Here is a 20,419-nt window from a genome sequence, read left to right on the forward strand (position 1 = left end):
GCTGTCTTGTTAGTGGGGGTTTAATCTGAGGGTCACCACACCTCAGACGAGGGGAGAGGTTTCGAAGCCGAGTTCTTCATGATGACTTCAGCTAGTGTGGGCATTGAACTAACCGTTCCTCTCGTAGCAGAATATGCATCATGTTTCAGATACACAGCTAGCACATCCACTTTTAATCCTGTATTTGATCTTCAATACCTTCCCTAATCTGGGATCCACCCATTGCCCTTCCCCCATCTGGGATCCACCCATTGCCCTTCCCCCATATGGGATCCACTCGTCACCCTTCCCCCATCTGGGATATGCTTTGAGTCTTTTCCCCCAATTTGGAGTCCACTTAAGGATCCACTCAGCACCTTTCCCCCATCTGGAATCGCTTAGGGATCCACTCAGCACCCTTGCCCCATCTGGAATCGCTTAGGGATCAACTCAGCATCCTTCCCCCACCCCCATCTGGAATTGCTTAGGGATCCACTCAGCACCCTTCCCCCGCCCCCATCTGGAATTGCTTAGGGATCCACTCAGCACCCTTCCCCTGCCCCCATCTGGAATTGCTTCAGGATTCACTCTGCGCCTTCCCCCTCTAGAATCACTTAGGGATCTATTCCGTGCCTTTCCCCCATCTGGAATTGCTTCGGGATCCACGCAGTGCTCTTCCCCCAATGTGGGGTCCATTCAGGGATGCCCTCAGCGCCCTTCCCCCACCCCTGATCCCATCAGTGTCCTTCCTCCATCTGGGATGCCCCCCCCCCCACCAGGAGTGATCAAGACCGATTTGATCCGCCTGCCCTGTTGTCTACTGCTAGAGAGGATGTTTTGGGCCTACCACCACCCCAGGCCTCACTTCAAGGGAAACACCAGCAAAACTGGTGAGTGAGTCTACATTGTCCTGTGTATTTCAAAATGGAGCTCCAATACGACCAGTGTGTTCATTTCATTTCTCATTGGGTTGGGGGCGGGGTGTTTAAAAACGATATTATTCTGTCTGGTATATCCCAGAAATTATAAATCCTGGTCCCTGTAAATTGACAGACGTCCCCATAGCTTTTACAACAGTGTCATCTTTACAACGAGCTATTAAATTTTTTTAATCTGTAAATATTGTAAAACATTTTAAAAGATGGTACTTTCTTGTATTAAAAGGCAAATTTGGCTTCCTTTTGTAACTGCACAAGCCGTACTTTGTCAATCTACAAATGGGCTTTTCTGCAAATGGCAATTAATGTTCCTATAAATTGTGAATGTTAAATCTGACTTTTTTTCTTCAAATGTACTGGGGGAGGAAGTGTGTAAGTTTTTTAAAAATTCTTAAAATTTTTAAAATTGTAGAGAGCATGAGCCCAGCATGTCTAAGCACTTAAGAAATGCTTAAGAATTTTTAATTTTATTTCTTTATTTTTCTACCTCTGTAGCTAAGATTTTGTACCGAGCTACCTTTGTACCTGAGAAAATAATGCCGGGAATGGTGACATTGTACATTTTTCACTGTCCTGTATGTCTATACAGGAGTATACAGGTGAAGGGTGGAAGGTATAGGGGGGATGTCAGGGGTAGGTTCTTTACCCAGAGAGTGGTGGGGGCATGGAATGCGCTGCCTGTGGGAGTGGCGGAGTCAGAATCATTGGTGACCTTTAAGCGGCAATTGGATAGGTACATGGATAGGTGCTTAAGCTAGGACAAATGTTCGGCACAACATCGTGGGCCGAAGGGCCTGTTCTGTGCTGTATTGTTCTATGTTCTATGTTCTATACATGGCAATATAATCTAATTCTATTTCTCAAATTCGCTCATGGGACATGGGCATCACTGGCTGGTCAGTGTATATTGCCCATCCTTAGTTGCCCCTTGAGAAAGTGGGGTGGGGGGGGGAGGTGAGCTGCCTTCTTGAATCGCTGCAGTCCGTGTGCTGTGGGTTGACCCACAATGCCTTTGGGGAGGGAGTTCCAGGATTTTGACCCAGTGACACTGAAGGAATGGTGATATATTTCCAAGTCAGGATGGTGAGTGGCTTGGATGGGAACTTGTAGGGATGGTGTTCCCAAATATCTGTTGCCCTTGTCCTTCCAGATGGAAGTGGTTGTGGGTTTGGAAGGTGCTGTCTGAGGATCTTTGGTGAATTTCTGCAGTGCATCTTGTAGATGGTACACACTGCAGTTACTGGAGTGTCAGTGGTGGAGGGAGTGGATATGGTGTTAGGTCCCATTATACACATTCTGTAACAGCGTGGCTCCAGAGAGATTTGTATAGTCCTTGTCCATGGGTCAATAAAACCTAATGACTGTAACAGTTTGGGACAGTACAGAAAGAGGGCCATTCAGCCCAACTTGTCAGTGCCAACTCGTGACCAAAGAATTGAATTGAATTTATTGTCACATGTACCGAGAGGCACAGTGAAAAGCTTTGTCTTGTGAGCAATACAGGCAGATCACAGAGTTAAGTTGCATAGATAGTAAATAATAGGTAAACAGCGGCACAAACAATGACACAGGTACAGGCCAATGTTAGGAGTTTGTGAGTCCATTCAGTATCCCAACAACAGTAGGGTAGAAACTGTTTCGAAACCAGCTGGTGTGTGTGTGTACCTTCTCCCCGATGGTAGAGGTTGGAGAAAAACATTGTCAGGGTGGGATGGATCTTTGAGAATGCTGGCGGCCTTTCCTTACAGCGGGCCTGGGAGATGGATTCTACAGATGGGAGGTTGGCCTTTGTGATTGTCCGGGCCGAGTTCACCCACTCTCTGTAACCATCTCTGATCTTGAATGGTACAGTTGCCATACCAGGTAGGGAAACAGCCAGACAGAATGCTCTCGATGACACATCTATTTAACAGGTAAACACTGGAATGCTGATCTTGACATCTCGAGGGTCAGATTCCACAAGGGTTTGTAGTCACGTTACACAAAGCCCAGGTTAGCCCACACTTGGAGCTCACTGTGGGCTGTTTGAGGCATCATGCATTAGGAACTGTATCTCTGGAGTGCAGTGTCAATTCACCAGAATGATATCTACACTCGAAAGGTTACGCTCGGAGGAGATTCCACCACCTGCTGCTGTACTCCCTGGAGTTTAGGAGGTTAAAGGATAATTCAATGAAAGATTTCAAAGCTTTGGTTTTCAGGGAGAAATTAATTCTGTTGGTTGAGAATCTAGGATCAGGGCAGAGCCTAAATCGTGCAAAATGCTCCTTCACGTGATTGTTTGGTACAGGTTTCAAACTCTTTCCATTTTTTAATTTGAAATTTGTGATGGATAAAGTAGAATTATCCAAAGATTGGGTGGGAAATGGAGCCAGGTTGCTGACTTGCTTAGGTTTCATTGAATGCTAGCACAGATTTGACAGGCCGAAGGGCCTCCTTTGGGAAAACTGTCCTTTCTCTCAGGAAGAAACGAAGTCTTTCTTATTTGTTTGTCATAAACACATGGTGAGATCTTGATCATTTTGCAAAGGGACAGTGATGTTCAAACTCTCTGCTATATTGTACAGTGAATGTACGCACGCCAAGTAAGAGGCAATGGCCGAGTGATTACTGTCACTAGACTATTCATTCAGGAAACTCAGCAAATGCTCTGGGGTCGTGAGTTTGAACCCTGCTATGGCAGAGGGTGGAATTGGAATTCAGTAATAATCTGGAATTAAGGATCTAATAATACAAAGATTTCCAGGTCAGGTGAATTGACCATGCTAAATCGTCCATTGTGTTAGGTGCATTAGTCAGGGGTAAATGTAGAGGAATGGGTGGGTTACTCTTCAGAGGGTCGATGTGGACTTGTTGGGCCAAAGGGCCTGTTTCCATTCTGTAGGGAATCTAATTTAATCGAATCGAATGACCATGACGCCATTGTCAATTGTTGGAAAAACCCATCTGGTTCACTAATGTCCCTTAGGGAAAGGAAGCTACCGTCCTTACCTGGTCTGGCCTACGTGTGACTCCAGACCCACAGCAATGGGGTTGACTCTCCACTGCCCCCGGCCTACTAAGCCACTCAGTTGAAGGGCAATTAGGGACAGGCAATAAATGTTGGCCAGCCAGAGATGTCTTCATCCCATGAATCAAGTAAAATTAATCAATTGTCAAATATTTATTGTCAATAGAGGGTTGATCGAAGGTTGAAGTGTCCATGAATTCATGGTATTTCTCTTTCGCTCTCTCCCCCACCTCCATCTCTCTCTCTCTCTCTCTCTCTATTTCATTCTCTCACCCTTTCTCTCCTGTGTTCCTCTGTCTCTGGCCCTCTCTCTCCCCCACTTTCTTGCCCCACTTTCTCCTCCTGCTCTCTATCTCCCTTCCCTCGATGTTACAACTCTCCTTCATCTTTTCTCCTTCCCCCTCTCTCTCTCGACCTACTTCTCTCTTTCCCTTCTCTCTCTATCTCTCTCCCTCTTCCTCTATCGACCTCTTTCTCTGCCCTCTCTCTCTCTGACCCTTCTCTGTCTCTTCCTCTCTATCCTCTTCCCCCCTCCTCTTTCCCTCCCTCTCCCTTCTTTCAATCTCTCTCCCCTTTCTCTCACTCTCCTTTTTTCTCTCACTCTCTCTCATTTTTTTCTCCCTCGCCCCTCTTTCTCCCTCTCCCCTCTTTCTCCCTCCCCCCCCCTTTCTCTGTCTGCTCCCTCTCTCTCTCTCTCCAACCCCCTGTCTCTCTTACCCCCTTCCCTCTCTCTCTCTCATTTTCTTCTCTCTGTCTCTCTCTTGTCCCCCCCCGTGTTTCTCCCTCTTTCTTATTTCCCTCTCTCTCTCTTCCTCCCCCCTTATCCCTCTCTCTTTCCCCCCCACTTTTCCTCCTCTCTCTCTCTCTCTCTCTCTCTCTCTCTCTCTCTCTCTCTCTCTTCTCCCACCCTTCCTTCTCTCTCTCTTCCCTTGCTCTCTCGTTTCCCTCCTCCTCTCCCTCTTCCATCCCCCTTTCTCTCTTGCCCACCCCCTCCCAGTTCACGGAGGAGAAACTGGGACAGGCAGAGAAGACGGAGCTGGATGCTCACTTTGAGAACCTGCTGGGGCGTGCAGACAGCACCAAGAACTGGACTGAGAAGATCCTGCGCCAGACTGAGGTCCTGCTTCAACCCAACCCAAGTAAGATCAGCCGGGGCTGGAGCTTCCATCTCTTACTGCCCCGGGTCTGCTCGGGTAACGCTAACATTAACAAACACTCAAAATCAAATGTTGAATTCTAAAGGGGAAACTGTGATTTTGAAAAGATACTGGAAAGGCTCAATGAGGGCAATGCTGCTGATGTGATGTACATGGATATATTTGAAATGGTGCCACACAACAGGCCTGTGAGGAAAGTTGTAGGCCGTGGAATAAAGTGGTCAGTAACAACAAGGATACAAAATTGTCTGAATGAGCAGGAAAGAGAGAGGAATAATCAGTGGATATTTTTCAGGCTGGAGGAAGGTTTCCCCAGGGATCAATATTAGGATTTTTGTTCTTCCTGGTATACATTAATGACTTTGGTCTTGGCGTGCTGAGGGCAACTTTACAGATGACACTAAACCTGGAGGAATTGTAAACGGTGAGGGGGACAGCCTGGAACTGCAAAAGGACATTGACAAGTTAGTGGAGTGGGCGGAGAGGTAGCAGATGAAGTTAAATGCAGAGAAGTGTGAGGGGGCGCACTTTGGTCAGAAGAACATTAAAAGACAACATTAAATAAGGAATATAATTCTAAAGGGGGTGCAGAAGCAGAGGGATCTGGGGATATATGTGCACAATCACTGAAGGTGGCAGGACAGTGCACACAGTGTCCTCGACTTTATTAATAGGGGCTTGGGATACCAGAGCAAGGAGGTGATGCTGAGCTGGTACAAGACACTGGTTGGACCTCAGGTGGAGGATTGTGTACAGCTGTGGGCCCCACATTATAGAAAAAAATGTGACTGTATCGGAGAGCGGGTGCAGGACTGGTTTACGAGAATGGTTGCAGAGGATGAGAAACCTTTGGTTCTGAGAATCGATTGAAAAAATTGAAACTGTTCTCCTGAAGAGAAGAAAGCTAAGAAACCCATGACTGGCTTTGGGGAGTAATTGGGGAGAAACTGTTCCCACTTGTAAAAGGAACAAGAGAGACATCGATTTAAAGTGAGCTGCAAGGGTCTTGGAGGATAGAGCAGCACAACACAGGAACAGGCCTTATGGCCCACCCTGTCCATGCTGACCAAGATGCCATTCCAAACTGATCCCATTGACCTGCACGTGGTCCATATCCCTGTATTCCCTGCCTGTCCATGCTTCTGAAACCTTGCTCCCTCAGCAAGGCTATGGAATTAATCTGAGCCACAGGATGGTTGGATTAAAATGGTATGCGGGGAAACGGAGAAGCCTCATTCTGGAAGGTTCCAAACACGATGTGCAAAAAGCCTATTTGTCCAACTGCACCAACTCTGTAACCCCTGAAGGTGCAGCTCAAGTATTTAGATTAGATTCTGTACAGTGTGGAAACAGGCCCTTCAACCCAACTCGTCCACACCGATCCTCTAAAGAGTAACCCACCCAGACCCGTTTCCCTCTGACTAATTGATCTAACACTACGGGCAGTTTAGCATGGCCAATTCACCTGACCTGCACATCTTTGGACTGTGGGAGGAAACCGGAGCATCCGAAGGAAACCCATGCAGACACGGGGAGAATGTGCAAACTCCACACAGAGAGTTGCCCGAGGCTGGAATTGAACCTGGGACCCTGGTGCTGTGAGGCAGCAGTGCTAACCATTGAGCCACTGTGCCACCCATCTAAGCCTCTGTACCTCTAACATAAGACCCTAACACATAGGAGCAGGTGTAGGCCATTCAGTCCATTGAACCTGCTCCACCATTCAATATGATCATGGTTGATCATCCAACTCCATCCCCTGTTCCTGCTTTTCCCCAACACCTTTTGATCCCTTTAGCCCTAAGAACTGTATCCAACACATAGTCAGAGAGTTACTCATCCATGCTGACCAGATATCCTAACCTAATCTAGTCCCGTTTGCTAGCATTTGGCCCATATCCCTCTCAACCCTTCCTACTCATAATACCTATCCAGATGCCCTCTGGTTCAGGACTCCCCCAGCTCAGGGAAAGATCTTGTCAATTTACGCTATCCATGTCTCTCATGATTTTGTAAAACTCAAAAAGGTCCTTGAAAATATTGAATGTTTTTTTCTGTGGCAGACAATTCCCCGTTATAGGAATTCTGAAAATTTGCCTCAAATGTCCCTTTTTGGTTTCTTAAAGACATTTTATTTGATTTTAATTTTATCCCTTCATGGGAGGTGGGTAGCTCCGACAAGGGGCAGCATTTATTGCCTTCCCTAACTGCCCTTGAAGTGAGTGACTCTGTCAGCCATTTCCCAGGGCAGTGAAGAGCCAATCATGTTGCTGGAATCAGATGTAGGCCAGACCAGGTAAGGATGGCAGATTTCCTTCCCGAAAGCGCATTAGGGTTTTTACAAACAAGGTTAGCTGGCCATGATTGCAGAAGCTTTTAATCCCAAATTTTTTTATTTAATTAAAACTTCACCAGCCGTAGTTGCATAGACAACAGGAGCATGAGTAGACCATTCAGCCCCTCCAGCCTGCTCGCCCATTCAATATGATCATGGCTGATCCTGTATCTCCATTCCAATGTTCTCCTCATACCCCTTTAAAATATAAAAATGTATCTGTCTGCTCCTTGACTATATTCAGCATCTTCGCCTCCACAACCTCCTGTGGTAGTGAATTCGACAGGTTCACCCCCCCTCTGACTGAAGAACTGTTCCCTCATCACGTTAGTGATTCTTTCCTTTCTCCTCAGCACGTTAGCCTGAACCTCCAACCAACATCTTGAGAACCCCTACAGTGTGGGAACAGGCCATTCGGCCCAACAGGTCCACACCAACCCTCCGAAGACCATCCCAGCCAGATCCATCCCCCTACCTCTTCATCTCCCACGGCTAACACACCTGACCTGCACATTCCTGGACACTATGGAGCGATTTAGCATGGCCAATCCACCCCTATCCTGCACATAGTCATAGAGATGTATAGCACGGAAACAGACCCATCGGTCCAACTCATCCATGCTGACCAGATACCCCAACCTAATCTAGTCCCACCTGCCAGCACTCGGCCCATAGGCCTCTAACCCCTTCCTATTCATATACTCATCCAAATGCCTTTTAAATGTTGCAATCGTACCAGCCTCCACCATTTCCTCTGGCAGCTCATTCCATACACGTACCACCCTCTGTGTGAAAACGTTGCCCCTTTTAAATCTTTCCCCTCTCACCCTAAACCTATGTTCTCTAGTTCTGGACTCTCTCACCCCAGGGAAAAGGCTTTGTCTAGTTATCCTATTCATGCCCCTCACGATTTTATAAACCTCTATAAGGTCACCCTTCAGCCTCCGACGCTCCAGGGAAAACAGCCCCAGCCTGTTCAGCCTCTCCCTATAGCTCAAATCCTCCAACCCTAGCAACATCCTTGGAACCCTTTCAAGTTTCACAATATCTTTCCGATAGGAAGGAGACCAGAATTGCATGCAATATTCCAACAGTGGCCTAACCAATGTCCTATACAGCCACATGACTTCCTAACTCCTGTACTCAATACTCTGACCAATAAAGGAAAGCATACCAAACGCCTTCTTCATTATCCTATCGACCTGCAACTCTACTTTCAAGGAGCTGTTCAGCAACACTCCCTAGGACCTTACCGTTAAGTGTATAAGTCCTGCCAAGGTTTGCTTTCCCAAAATGCAGCACCTCGCATTTATCTGAATTAAACTCTATCTGGCACTTCTCAGCCCATTGGCCCATCTGATCAAGATCCTGTTGTATTCTGAGGTAACCTTCTTTGCTTCAATGACACCTCCAATTTTGGTGTCATTTGCAAACTTACTAACTATATCTCTTATGCTCACATCCAAATCATTTATATAAATGACAAAAAGTAGAGGACCCAGCACTGATCCTTGTGGCACTCTCTGGTCAGAGGCCTCCAGTCTGAAAAACGACCCTCCACCACCACCCTCTGTCTTCTACCTCTGAGCCAGTTCTGTATCCAAATGGTTAGCCCCCCTGCATTCCATGAGATCTAACCTTGCTAATCAGTCTCCCATGGGGAACCTTGTCGAACGCCTTACTGAAGTCCATATAGATCACATCTACTGCTCTGCCCTCATCAATCCTCTTTGTTACTTCTTCAAAAAACTCAATCAAGTTTGTGAGACATGATTTCCCACACACAAAGCCATGTTGACTATCCCTAATCAGTTCTTGTCTTTCCAAATACATGTATATCCTGTCCTTCAGAATTCCCTCCAACAACTTGCCACCACCGACGTCAGGGTCACTGGTTTATAGCTCCCTGGCTTGTCTTTACCGCCCTTCTTAAACAGTGGCACCATGTTTGCTAACCTCCAGTCATCTCACCTGTGACTATCGATGATACAAATATCTCAGCAAGGGACCCAGCGATCACACCTTTGGACTGTGGGAAGAAACCAGAGCACCTGGAGGAAACCCACACAGACACTGGGAGAATGTGCAAACTCCACACACAGTCACCTGAGGCTGGAATCGAACCCAGGTCCCTGGCGCCGTGAGGCTGCAGTGCTAACCACTGAACCACCAAGACCCTTTCCTGCTCTGGTATACTCTCTTCCACCCTCTTCTGTTAGGCAGAAGATATAAAAGTTAGTATTTAATTATGAACAGATTCAAGAGCAGCTTCCTCCCCGCTGTTGTCAGACTTTTGAATGAACCTCTTTCATGTTAATACTGATCGCTCTCTGCACCTTCTCAGTTGCTGTAATGCTGTATCCTGCATTCTGTTGTTACCCTGATGCATTTGTAGAGTATAATCTCTCTGTAAAGCACTTAAGACAACACTTCTCACTGTACCTCATGTGGCAGTAATAAATCAAATCCAATTATTAGCCCAGTGACCTTCCTGCTGTACCCATGTCTCCCCCATTCTCACTGGTCTCCTGTGATGACATATTTGTAGTCACCATTAATTTACTTCTGACTGAGTTGAGTTCTAGTCCCTCCAGATTACATTGTGCTGTAACCTTTCGCGGAGCTATCACTGGGGGCTGCCCATGAGCGAGTCCCAGTGGGGAGCATTGTAACCTCTTCTCTCGGGAACTCTGCTGCCAGTTGCTCGTCTTTTTAAACCTCACTGTTGTTTTCTTTCTCTCTTTTTATATAAGAAATGGAAGCAGGAGGCTGCTCTGTCATTCAGTTAGCTCAACCTCACTTTTCCTGCACTATCTCTATCTCTGTCAGCAAACCTATCGACCTCTCAATGATAGAGCTTTGTCAGCTCTCGGGCAGAGAATCCTAAGGATTCGTACAGGAGTTGTACAGGGCGTCAGTGAGGTCACTTTTGGAGCACTGTGTCCAGTTCTGGTTGCCCTGCGATAGGAAGGATATTATTAAATTGGAGAGGGTTCAAATCACACCACAGCAATGGGTGGAGCCTCAATTTAGCGCATACATTTAGAATCGAAAGCCTGTCCAATTGGCGGTGACCATAACAATCATCAACAATTATGAAAAAAAACTGATCTGGTTCACTAATGTCCCTCAAGGAAGGAAATCTGCCATCCTTAGCTGGTCTAGCCTCCAAGTGACTCCAGACCCACAGCAGGTGGTTCTGAAAAGCCTGTTGGGTAACTAGGGATGGCCAATAAATCGAGTCATGGAGATGTACAGCACGGAAATAGACCCTTCAGTCCAACCCGTCCACACCGAACATAATCCCAATCTAAACTCGCCCCACCTGCCTGCTCCTGGCCCATATCCCTCCAAACCTTTCCCAATTCATGTTCTTATCCAACTGTCTTTTAAACGTTGTAATTGTACTCACAAGTTCATTCCAGACACAAACCACTCTCTGTGTAAAAACGTTGCCCTTCATTTCCTTTTGAAAACTTTCTCTTCTCCCCTTAAAAGTATGCCTCCTAATCTTGAACTCCCCCACCCTAGAGAAAAGACTTCTGTCATTCACCCTATCTATGCCCCTCAAGATTTTGTAAATCTCTATCAGGTCACCCCTCAGCCTCGGACAGTAATGGATAGTACAGTTGTTTCATAAAATGAGAATGTACTTCACTGACTTACCCAAAGTCTTGTCAGTGTAACCGAGCCATATATGACACAGAAGGATGTCAGTCAGTCTGTGCTGGCTCTCTGTGGAACAATCCAGATGTCCAGTTCCACATTCTATCTCTGTAGTCCTGCAGATTTATTAGCTCTCGGTGTATATTTGACTTCCTTTTGAGATCAAACATCATCTCAACTTCCACCCCTTCAGGGACAGCAGGTTCCGGTTTGTGACCACTTGCTGCATTAAATGTTCTTCCTCACATCACTTCTGCATCTCTCATTTGAAATCTTAAAACTATCTCCTCTAGTTCTTGGGCCAACAGCCAATGGGAACAGCTTTTCTTGGTCTATCTTATTCTGACCAGTCATCATCTTCTACACTTCCATCAAATCTTTCCTTCATCTACTTTGTTCCAGCACTTCTCCAAACTTTATAGTTAAAAGAAAACAGACCTGAAAGGATTCTGTTGTGTCCCATTAGCATGTGGTTAACACACTGTATAATATGAATTGTGTTTGATAGACAGGGGAGCCAAAGATTATGGGGGGGATAGACAGGGAAGTGGAGCGCAAACAGATCAGCCATGATATTTTGAACAATGGAGCAGGTTTGACTTGTCCAATGGTCTGTTCCTGAGTCCTAACTTTCTATGCAGGATAAAAACAAAACTGAAAAAAATGGGGATAGAGAATATTCTTCAGAATTGGAAGGTGCTACAAGTTTTAGGACAGGCAGTAACAGGATGTATGTTGTCACTTAAAATGTAGGCATCAGTGCAGCACTATTTTGTTCCAACATTGCTGAGCCAATGAAAAGCTTCAATTCAGTATTCTCAGAGTCCAACTCAGCTGGATCAAGGTAAATCATCTGGTTTGATAGGACCATAGAGAAGGAACCTTACTCTGTCTAACCCAAGCTGTACCTGCTCTAGGAAAAACCTGCTCGGATTTTGAATCCTGTGACTCAGCAAAGAAAAATAATCTGATAATTACCATTGGCCCAGTCAGTGATGCCTATATCCTGTGAACCAATGAAGAAATGCGAATGTTATTATATAAAGTTGTTCCATGTTTGGCCAAGGTACTGTTGTCAAAGGATGTCTGTTTATCCATGGTCTGTCTCTCAACCGTCTCTCTCCACCCCCAACTCTCTCTCTCTCTCTCCAATGCCCACATCTCTCTACCCACCCCCACCTCTCTCACTCCCCACTCCCCACCTCTCTCTCACTCCCCACTCCCCACCTCTCTCTCACTCCCCACTCCCCACCTCTCTCTCACTCCCCACTCCCCACCTCTCTCTCACTCCCCACTCCCCACCTCTCTCTCACTCCCCACTCCCCACCTCTCTCTCACTCCCCACTCCCCACCTCTCTCTCACTCCCCACTCCCCACCTCTCTCTCACTCCCCACTCCCCACCTCTCTCTCACTCCCCACTCCCCACCTCTCTCTCACTCCCCACTCCCCACCTCTCTCTCACTCCCCACTCCCCACCCCTCTCTCACTCCCCACTCCCCACCCCTCTCTCACTCCCCACTCCCCACCCCTCTCTCACTCCCCACTCCCCACCTCTCTCTCACTCCCCACTCCCCACCTCTCTCTCACTCCCCACTCCCCACCTCTCTCTCACTCCCCACTCCCCACCTCTCTCTCACTCCCCACTCCCCACCTCTCTCTCACTCCCCACTCCCCACCTCTCTCTCACTCCCCACTCCCCACCTCTCTCTCACTCCCCACTCCCCACCTCTCTCTCCTAGTCCCCTCCCCAACCTCCCTGGCCTAGCCCCCCTCCCCTCTGTGACCTAGCCCCTGCCCCACCTTTCTCTCTCTTTGCTAGGCTCTGCCTAATTCTGTCTGTCTGACCGGGGGAGCCATGTTGATTGGAGGTCCGTGCAGGTTGGGTTGAAGCATAGAAACGTAGAAACTAGGAGCAGGAGTAGGCCATTCAGCCCGACGAGCCTCTTCCCACCCCCACCGCCCCAACTCAGTGTGCTCATGCCTGAATCCAACACATTAGACTGCTCCTGCTTTTATAGAAACAGGAGTACGCCATTTGGCCCTTTGAGCCTGTTCTGTCATTCAATGAGATCATGGTGGATCTGTGGCCTGAGTCCATGTGGTCCTGATCCTGTAATAGCTCTCCTTAACAAAAGAACCGTATCTATCTCACATTTACAATTAACTGCTGGTCCGGCATCCCCTGCAATTTGGGGAAGAGAGTTCCAAATCTCTACCACCTCCATATCCTTAGATCCCTTGAGCTCCAAATGCTGCATCGAACTCCTTCTAGAAACTGTACAATGTGTTGACCTCAGCTGCTTCCTGTGGCAGTGAATTCCACAGGCTCACCACTCTCTGGGTGAAAAATCGTTTGGTAATGACATTCTCAGAGGATTCATAAGATGTTTGCATTGTTGCTGTAAGAACAGGACAGCACAGGGACAGGCTGATCCAAGATGGCGGTAGAGAAGGACCCTTCAGCTGGAGTTTGTCCACTCATCCTATTCTCCTCCTCCTTTCTCTTCTCTTTGCTCCCCCCCACCCCCCCCAACACCCAATCTTTGTATTTTTCTTTCCTGCTTCTCTCCCGGCCTCTGAATCGTCCTGAGGGTGGATCACCAGACCCAAACTGTTCATTAACAATTCAATTCCTTTTCATTACCACAGCACAAGATATAGTTCATCAGGTTGTACATTTGCTCGCTGAGTCAGCAGGTGGTGGGGAGGTGTTTAGGTGGCGGGGGGAGGTGTTTAGGTGGGGGGGGAGGTGTTTAGGTGGGGCGGGGAGGTGTTTAGGGGGCGGGGAGGTGTTTAGGGGGCGGGGAGGTGTTTAGGTGGGGGGGGAGGTGTTTAGGTGGGGCGGGGAGGTGTTTAGGTGGCGGGGGGAGGTGTTTAGGGGGCGGGGAGGTGTTTAGGGGGCGGGGAGGTGTTTAGGGGGCGGGGAGGTGTTTAGGGGGCGGGGAGGTGTTTAGGGGGCGGGGAGGTGTTTAGGTGGGGGGGGAGGTGTTTAGGTGGGGCGGGGAGGTGTTTAGGTGGCGGGGAGGTGTTTAGGGGGCGGGGAGGTGTTTAGGTGGGGCGGGGAGGTGTTTAGGTGGGGCGGGGAGGTGTTTAGGGGGCGGGGAGGTGTTTAGGGGGCGGGGAGGTGTTTAGGGGGCGGGGAGGTGTTTAGGGGGCGGGGAGGTGTTTAGGGGGCGGGGAGGTGTTTAGGGGGCGGGGAGGTGTTTAGGGGGCGGGGAGGTGTTTAGGGGGCGGGGAGGTGTTTAGGGGGCGGGGAGGTGTTTAGGGGGCGGGGAGGTGTTTAGGTGGCGGGGAGGTGTGTAGGGGGCGGGGAGGTGTTTAGGGGGCGGGGAGGTGTTTAGGTGGTGGGGAGGTGTTTAGGTGGCGGGGAGGTGTTTAGGGGGCGGGGAGGTGTGTAGGTCGGGGGGAGGTGTTTAGGTGGTGGGGAGGTGTTTAGGTGAGTATTTGAAATGCTATGGTAAAGAAAGCCAGGGGCCTGGAACATGGGATTTGAATCGATGGATGTTTGGTAACCAGCATGAATATGTTGGGCCCAAGGGCCGCCTCCTGCTCTGTAAATCCATGTTTGTGGATAACTAGTTGCAGACTCGGGATTGCTAGTCCAATAACTTGGGCACTGTAACCTTGGGCAGAGGAGAGAGAATTGCCGTGGAGAGTGGGATATGGTTCTGGTGTTCAGTTTGAAAGCTCAGCCAGGAGTTGGCTACCTCAGTGATGACACGCAAGGAAGGGTCACCACTTGTGGAACTTAAAACAAAACATTCATTCATGGGGATGAGGGTGTCCCTGACCAGGCTGGTATTCATTTTCTGGCTGGTATTCATCTTCTTTATGGGAAGCACAGTGGTTAGCACTGCTGCTTCACAGCGCCAGAGACCCAGGTTCAATTCCCGCCTCGGGCAACCGTCTGTGTGGAGTTTGCACATTCTCCCCGTGTCTGCGTGGGTTTCCTCCGGGTGCTCCAGTTTCCTCCCACAGTCCAAACATGTGCAGGTTAGGGTGGATTGGCTGTACTAAATTGCCCGTAATGTTAAGTGAAGGGATAAATGTAGGGGAATGGGTCTGGGTGGGTTGCTCTTTGGAGGGTTGGTGTGGACTTGTTGGGCCGAATGGCCTGTTTCCACATTGTAAGTAATCTAACTAACCCATTGCTGTGGGTCTGGAGTCACGTGTAAGTCAGACCAGGTAAAGGTGGCAGTTTCCTTCCTTAAAGAGCATTGGTGAACCAGACGCGTTTTGCCTCCTCATGGTTATGGTCATCATTAAACTCTTATTTCCAGATGTTTATTTAATTCACATTCCACCATCTGCTGTGGTGGGATTTGAACCCAGGTCCCCAGAACATTATCAGAGTCTCTGGATTAACAGTCCAGCGATAATGTCATGAGGCCATGGCTTTCCCTGTGACCATAACTGGGAAGATGATAATGTTGGTGGAATCCACTAGTGAAATCCGATATCTGCAGTGAATCCATTCCAGGAAGGATTGAGTAAACGGGGATGTTCGCCAACATTTCAGACTGCAACTGGGGGCAGAGGAACACTGTACATAGAACATAGAACTTTACAGCGCAGTACAGGCCCTTCGGCCCTCGATGTTGTGCTGAGCTGTGGAACCAATCTGAAGCCCATCCAACCGACACTATTCCATTTTCATCCAGATGTTTAACTAATGGCCACTTAAATGCCCTTAAAGTTGGCAGTTCATTTCACACCCCTACTACCCTGAGTAAAGAAACTACCTCTGATATCTGTCCTATATCTGTCACCCCTCAATTTAAAGCTATGTCCCCTCACACTAGCCATCACCATCCAAGGAAAACGGTTCACACTGTCCATCCTACCTAACCCTCTGATTATTGTGTATGCCTCAATTAAGTCACCTCTCAACCTTCTTCTCTCTAACGAAAACAGCCTCAAGTCCCTCAGCCTTTCCTCATAAGACCTTTCCTCCATACCAGGCAACTTCCCAGTAAATCTCCTCTGCACCCTTTCCAAAGCTTCCACATCCTTCCTATAATGCGGTGACCAGAACTGTACACAATACTCCAAGTGTGACTGCACCAGAATTTTGTACAGATGCAACATGACCTCATGGTTCCAAAACTCAATCCCTCTACCAATAAAAGCTAACACACTGTATGCCTTCTTAACAGCCCTATCAACCTGGGTGGCAATTTTCAGGGATCTATGTACATGGACACCGAGATCTCTCTGCTCATCTACACTACCAAGAATCTTACCATTAGCCCAGTACTCTGCATTCCTGTTACTCTGACCAAAGTGAATCACCTCACACTTTTCCGCATTAAACTCCATTTGCCATTTCTCAGCCCAGCTCTGCAGCTTATCTATGTCCCTCTGTAGCCTACAACATACTTCAGCACTATCCATAACTCCGTTGACCTTAGTGTCATCTGCAAATTTACTAACCCATCCTTCTACGCCTTCATCTAGGTCATTTATAAAAATGACAAGCAGCAGTGGCCCCAAAACAGATCCTTGCAATATACCACTAGTAACTGAACTCCAGGATAAACATTTCCCATCAACCACCACTTTCTGTCTTCTTTCAGCGAGCCAATTTCTGATCCAAACCAGTAAATCCCCCTCAATCCCATACCTCCGTATTTTGTGCAATAGCCTACCATGGGGAACCTTATCAAACGCCTTACTGGAATCTACACCTCATCAACCACTTTACCCTCATCATATGTTTGGTCATCTTCTCAGAGAACTCAATATAGTTTGTGAGGCACAACCTACCCTTCTCAAAACCTTGTTAACTATCCCTAATCAATTTATTCCTCTCTAGATGATTATAAATCCTATCTCTTATAACCCTTTCAAACGCTTTACCCACAACTGAAGTAAGGCCCACTGGTCTATAATTTCCAGGGTTGTCCCTAATCCCCTTTTTGAACAAGGGAACAACATTTGCTACCCTCCAGTCCTCTGGCACTATTCCTGTAGACAATGACGACATAAAGATCAAAGCCAAAGGCTCTGCAACCTCCTCCCTGGCTTCCCAGAGAATCCCGGGATAAATCCCATCCAGCCCAGGAGATGTATCTATTTTTACACTTTCCAGAATTGCTAACACCACCTCCTTATGTACCTCAATCCCATCTAGTCTCATAGCCTGTATCTCAGTATTCTCCTCGACAACGTTGTCTTTTTCTAGTGTGAATACTGACGAAAAATATTCATTTAGCGCTTCCCCTATCTCCAACTTCCCACTATTATGCTTGATTGGCCCTAATCTTACTCTAGTCATTCTTTTAATCCTGATATACCTATAGAAAGCATGAGGGTTTTCCTTGATCCTATCTTCCAACAACATCTTATGTCCCCTCCTGGCTCTTCTCAGCTCTCTCTTTAGGTCTTTCTTGGCTAACTTGTAACTCTCAAGTGCCCCTAACTGAGCCTTCACATCTCATCCTAACATAAGTTGTCGTCTTCTTCCTCTTGACAAGAGATTTAATTTCTTTAGTAAACCACGGCTCCCTTGTTCGACCACTTCCTCCCTGCCTGTCAGGTCCATACTTCTCAAGGACGCGCAGTAGCTGTTCCTTGAAAAGCTCCACATTTCAATTGTGCCCATCCCCTGCAGTTTCCTTCCCCATCTTATGCTTCCTAAGTCTTGCCTAATCGCATCGTACTTGCCTTTCCCCCAGCTATAACCTTTGCCCTGTGATGTATACCTATCCCTTTCCATCGCTAAAGTAAACATAACCAAACTGTGGTCATGATCACCTACCTCCAGATCTAACACCTGGCCGGGTTTATTACCCAGTACCAAATCCAATATAGCATCGCCCCTTATTGGCTTGTCTACATACTGTGTCAGGAAACTCTCCTGCACGCATTGGGCAAAAACTGACCCATCTAAAGTACTTGAACGATAGTATTTCCAGTCAATATTTGGAAAGTTAAAATCTCCCATGACAACTACCCTGTTACTCTCGCTCCTATAGAGGATCATCTTTGCTATCCTTTCCTCTACATCTCTGGGACTATTTAGAAGCCTATAGAAAACTCCCAGCAGGATAACCTTTCCTTTCCTGTTTCTAATCTCAGCCCATACTACCTCGGTGGACAAGTCCTCAAACGTCCTTTCTGCAACCATAAAACTGTCCTTGACTAACAGTGCCACACCACCCCCTTTTTTTACCATCTAAATCCCGGAACCTGCAATAACCATTCCTGTCCCTGCCCTACCCATGACTCTGAAATGGCCACAACATTGAAATCCCAGGTACCAACCCATGCTGCAAGTTCACCCACCTTATTCTGGATGCTCCTGGCGTTGAAGTAGACACACTTCAAACCACCTTCCTGCTTGGCGGTGAACTCTTGCAACCTTGAAACCTCCTTTCTGACTTCACTACTCTCAACCTCCCGTATACTGGAACTACAATTCTGTTTCCCATCCCCCTGCCGAATGAGTTTAAACCCACCTGAAGAGCATTAGCAAATTTCCCCCATCCCAGGATATTGGCATCTCTCTGGTTCAGGTGAAGCCCATCCTGTTTGCAGAGGTTCTACCTAGCCCAGAATGACCCCCAATTATCTAGGAATCTGAAACCCTCCCTCATGCTCCATCCCTCTAGCCATGTGTTCAACTCCTCTCGCTCCCTACGCCTCACCTCGCTAGCACGTGGGACGTGCAACAAACCAGAGATAACAACTCTGTTTGTTCTAGCTGTAAGCTTCCACCCTAGCTCCCTGAATTTCTGCCTTACATCCCTATCCCTTTTCCTACCTATGTCATTGGTGCCTTTGTGGGCCACGACTTGGGGCTGCTCCCCCTCCCCCTTAAGGATCCTGAAAACACGGTCCGAGATGTGTGTGTACCTTCCACTCCAGGGAATAAGTTTTCCTGTCAAATTTTTTTTCTTCACAATCATGGGAAAGATTGTTTTAATATCTGCTTTTGTTGACATGACAACCACCTGTTGATTATGGGATGCTGAGAGTGTGACTGAAGAGCTGTGTTGAAGAGTTAATCCAATGGACAAGACCTTAATGTTGCACTTACCATCATCCAATCTGTACCATAGCCGCAGGAGAACTCTGGTCCAAATCCATTTAACACGCCACAGGCAATTATGGTTCAAAAGGGGATTGAATGAAATCGGTGATAAGTTTAATACAATACTTCACATCTTGCTGTGTGCACAAATAAACTGGATTCAATATAGCCCCACCATACTTGTGCCCGCAAGTTTGCACAAAATTACTGGCTGTCCTATCACTCACTGTGGATCTAATCTTCATTTATCCGTGATTATGAAGAAAAACATTTGAAAGGAAAACTAACTTCCTCCGCCTCTGGCTACAGTCTGAAATATTAATGAACATCACTGTTTACCAGAGAGTTCCTGGAATGGATTCACTGAAGATAGCGGGATTTCACTTGTGATTTTCTGGTTCTTTCAATTACAGATGAACATACCTACACTCTCCTGTGCATCTAGTCGTTCAGCACGGAAACAGACCCTTCAGTCCAACCAGTCCATGCCAACCATAATCCCAAACTAAACTAGTCCCACCAGCCTGCTCCTGGCCCATATCTCTCCAAACCTTTCCTATTTCTGGCTCCGTGGTTAGCACTGCTGCCTCACAGCACCAGGGACCCGGGTTCAATTCCAACCTCAGGCAACTGTCTGTGTGGAGTTTGCACACTCCCCCCCGTGTCTGCGTGGGTTTCCTCCGGGTACTCCGGTTTCCTCCCACAGTCCAAAGATGTGCAGGTCAGGTGAATTGGCCATGGGAGATTGTCCTATAGTATTTGGTATGTTAGTCAGAGGAAAATGGGTCTGGGTAGGCTCCTCTTCGAAGGACGGAGGTAGGTACTGCAGAAACTGGAAATTAGAGTCAAGGTTAGAGTGGTGCTGGAAAAGCACAGCAGGTCAGGCAGCATCCGAGGAGCAGGAAAATCGACATTTCAGGCAAAAGCCCTGGGTCGATGTGGACTTGTAGGGCCGAAGGCCCTGTTTCCACTCTGGAGGGAATCTAACCTTCATGTCCTTATCCTTAAAAGTTGTAATTGTACCCACATTCACCACTTCCTCAGGAAGCTCATTCCACATGTGAGTCACCCCCTGTGTAAACCATTTATTCCTCATGTCTTTTTTAAATCTTTCTGCTCTCACCTTAAAAATGTGGCCCCCCAGTCTTGTAACCCCCATTCTGGGGAAAGGACAGCTACCATTAACTCTATCTATACCCCTCATTATTTTATAAACCTCTACAAAGTCACATTTCAACCTCCTACACTCCAGTGAAAGAAGTCCCAGCCTATCCAGCCTTTCTTTATATCTCCAGACC

At 47.4% G+C, this 20,419-nt stretch overlaps 1 protein-coding gene across 3 annotated transcripts in view; it reads left to right on the forward strand.

The window, feature by feature from the left end:
- Positions 1–20,419, forward strand: part of LOC140469425 (endophilin-B2) — a 99,569-nt gene that overhangs the window by 37,188 nt on the left and 41,962 nt on the right. For all 3 annotated transcript variants that reach the window (XM_072565931.1, XM_072565930.1, XM_072565932.1), the window contains exon 2: positions 4,925–5,066. In XM_072565931.1, the coding sequence (XP_072422032.1) occupies positions 4,925–5,066 (142 nt within the window). The remainder of the gene's footprint in view (positions 1–4,924; positions 5,067–20,419) is intronic.

Source organism: Chiloscyllium punctatum, chromosome 49 (assembly GCF_047496795.1).
Source record: "Chiloscyllium punctatum isolate Juve2018m chromosome 49, sChiPun1.3, whole genome shotgun sequence".
NCBI lineage: Eukaryota > Metazoa > Chordata > Chondrichthyes > Orectolobiformes > Hemiscylliidae > Chiloscyllium > Chiloscyllium punctatum.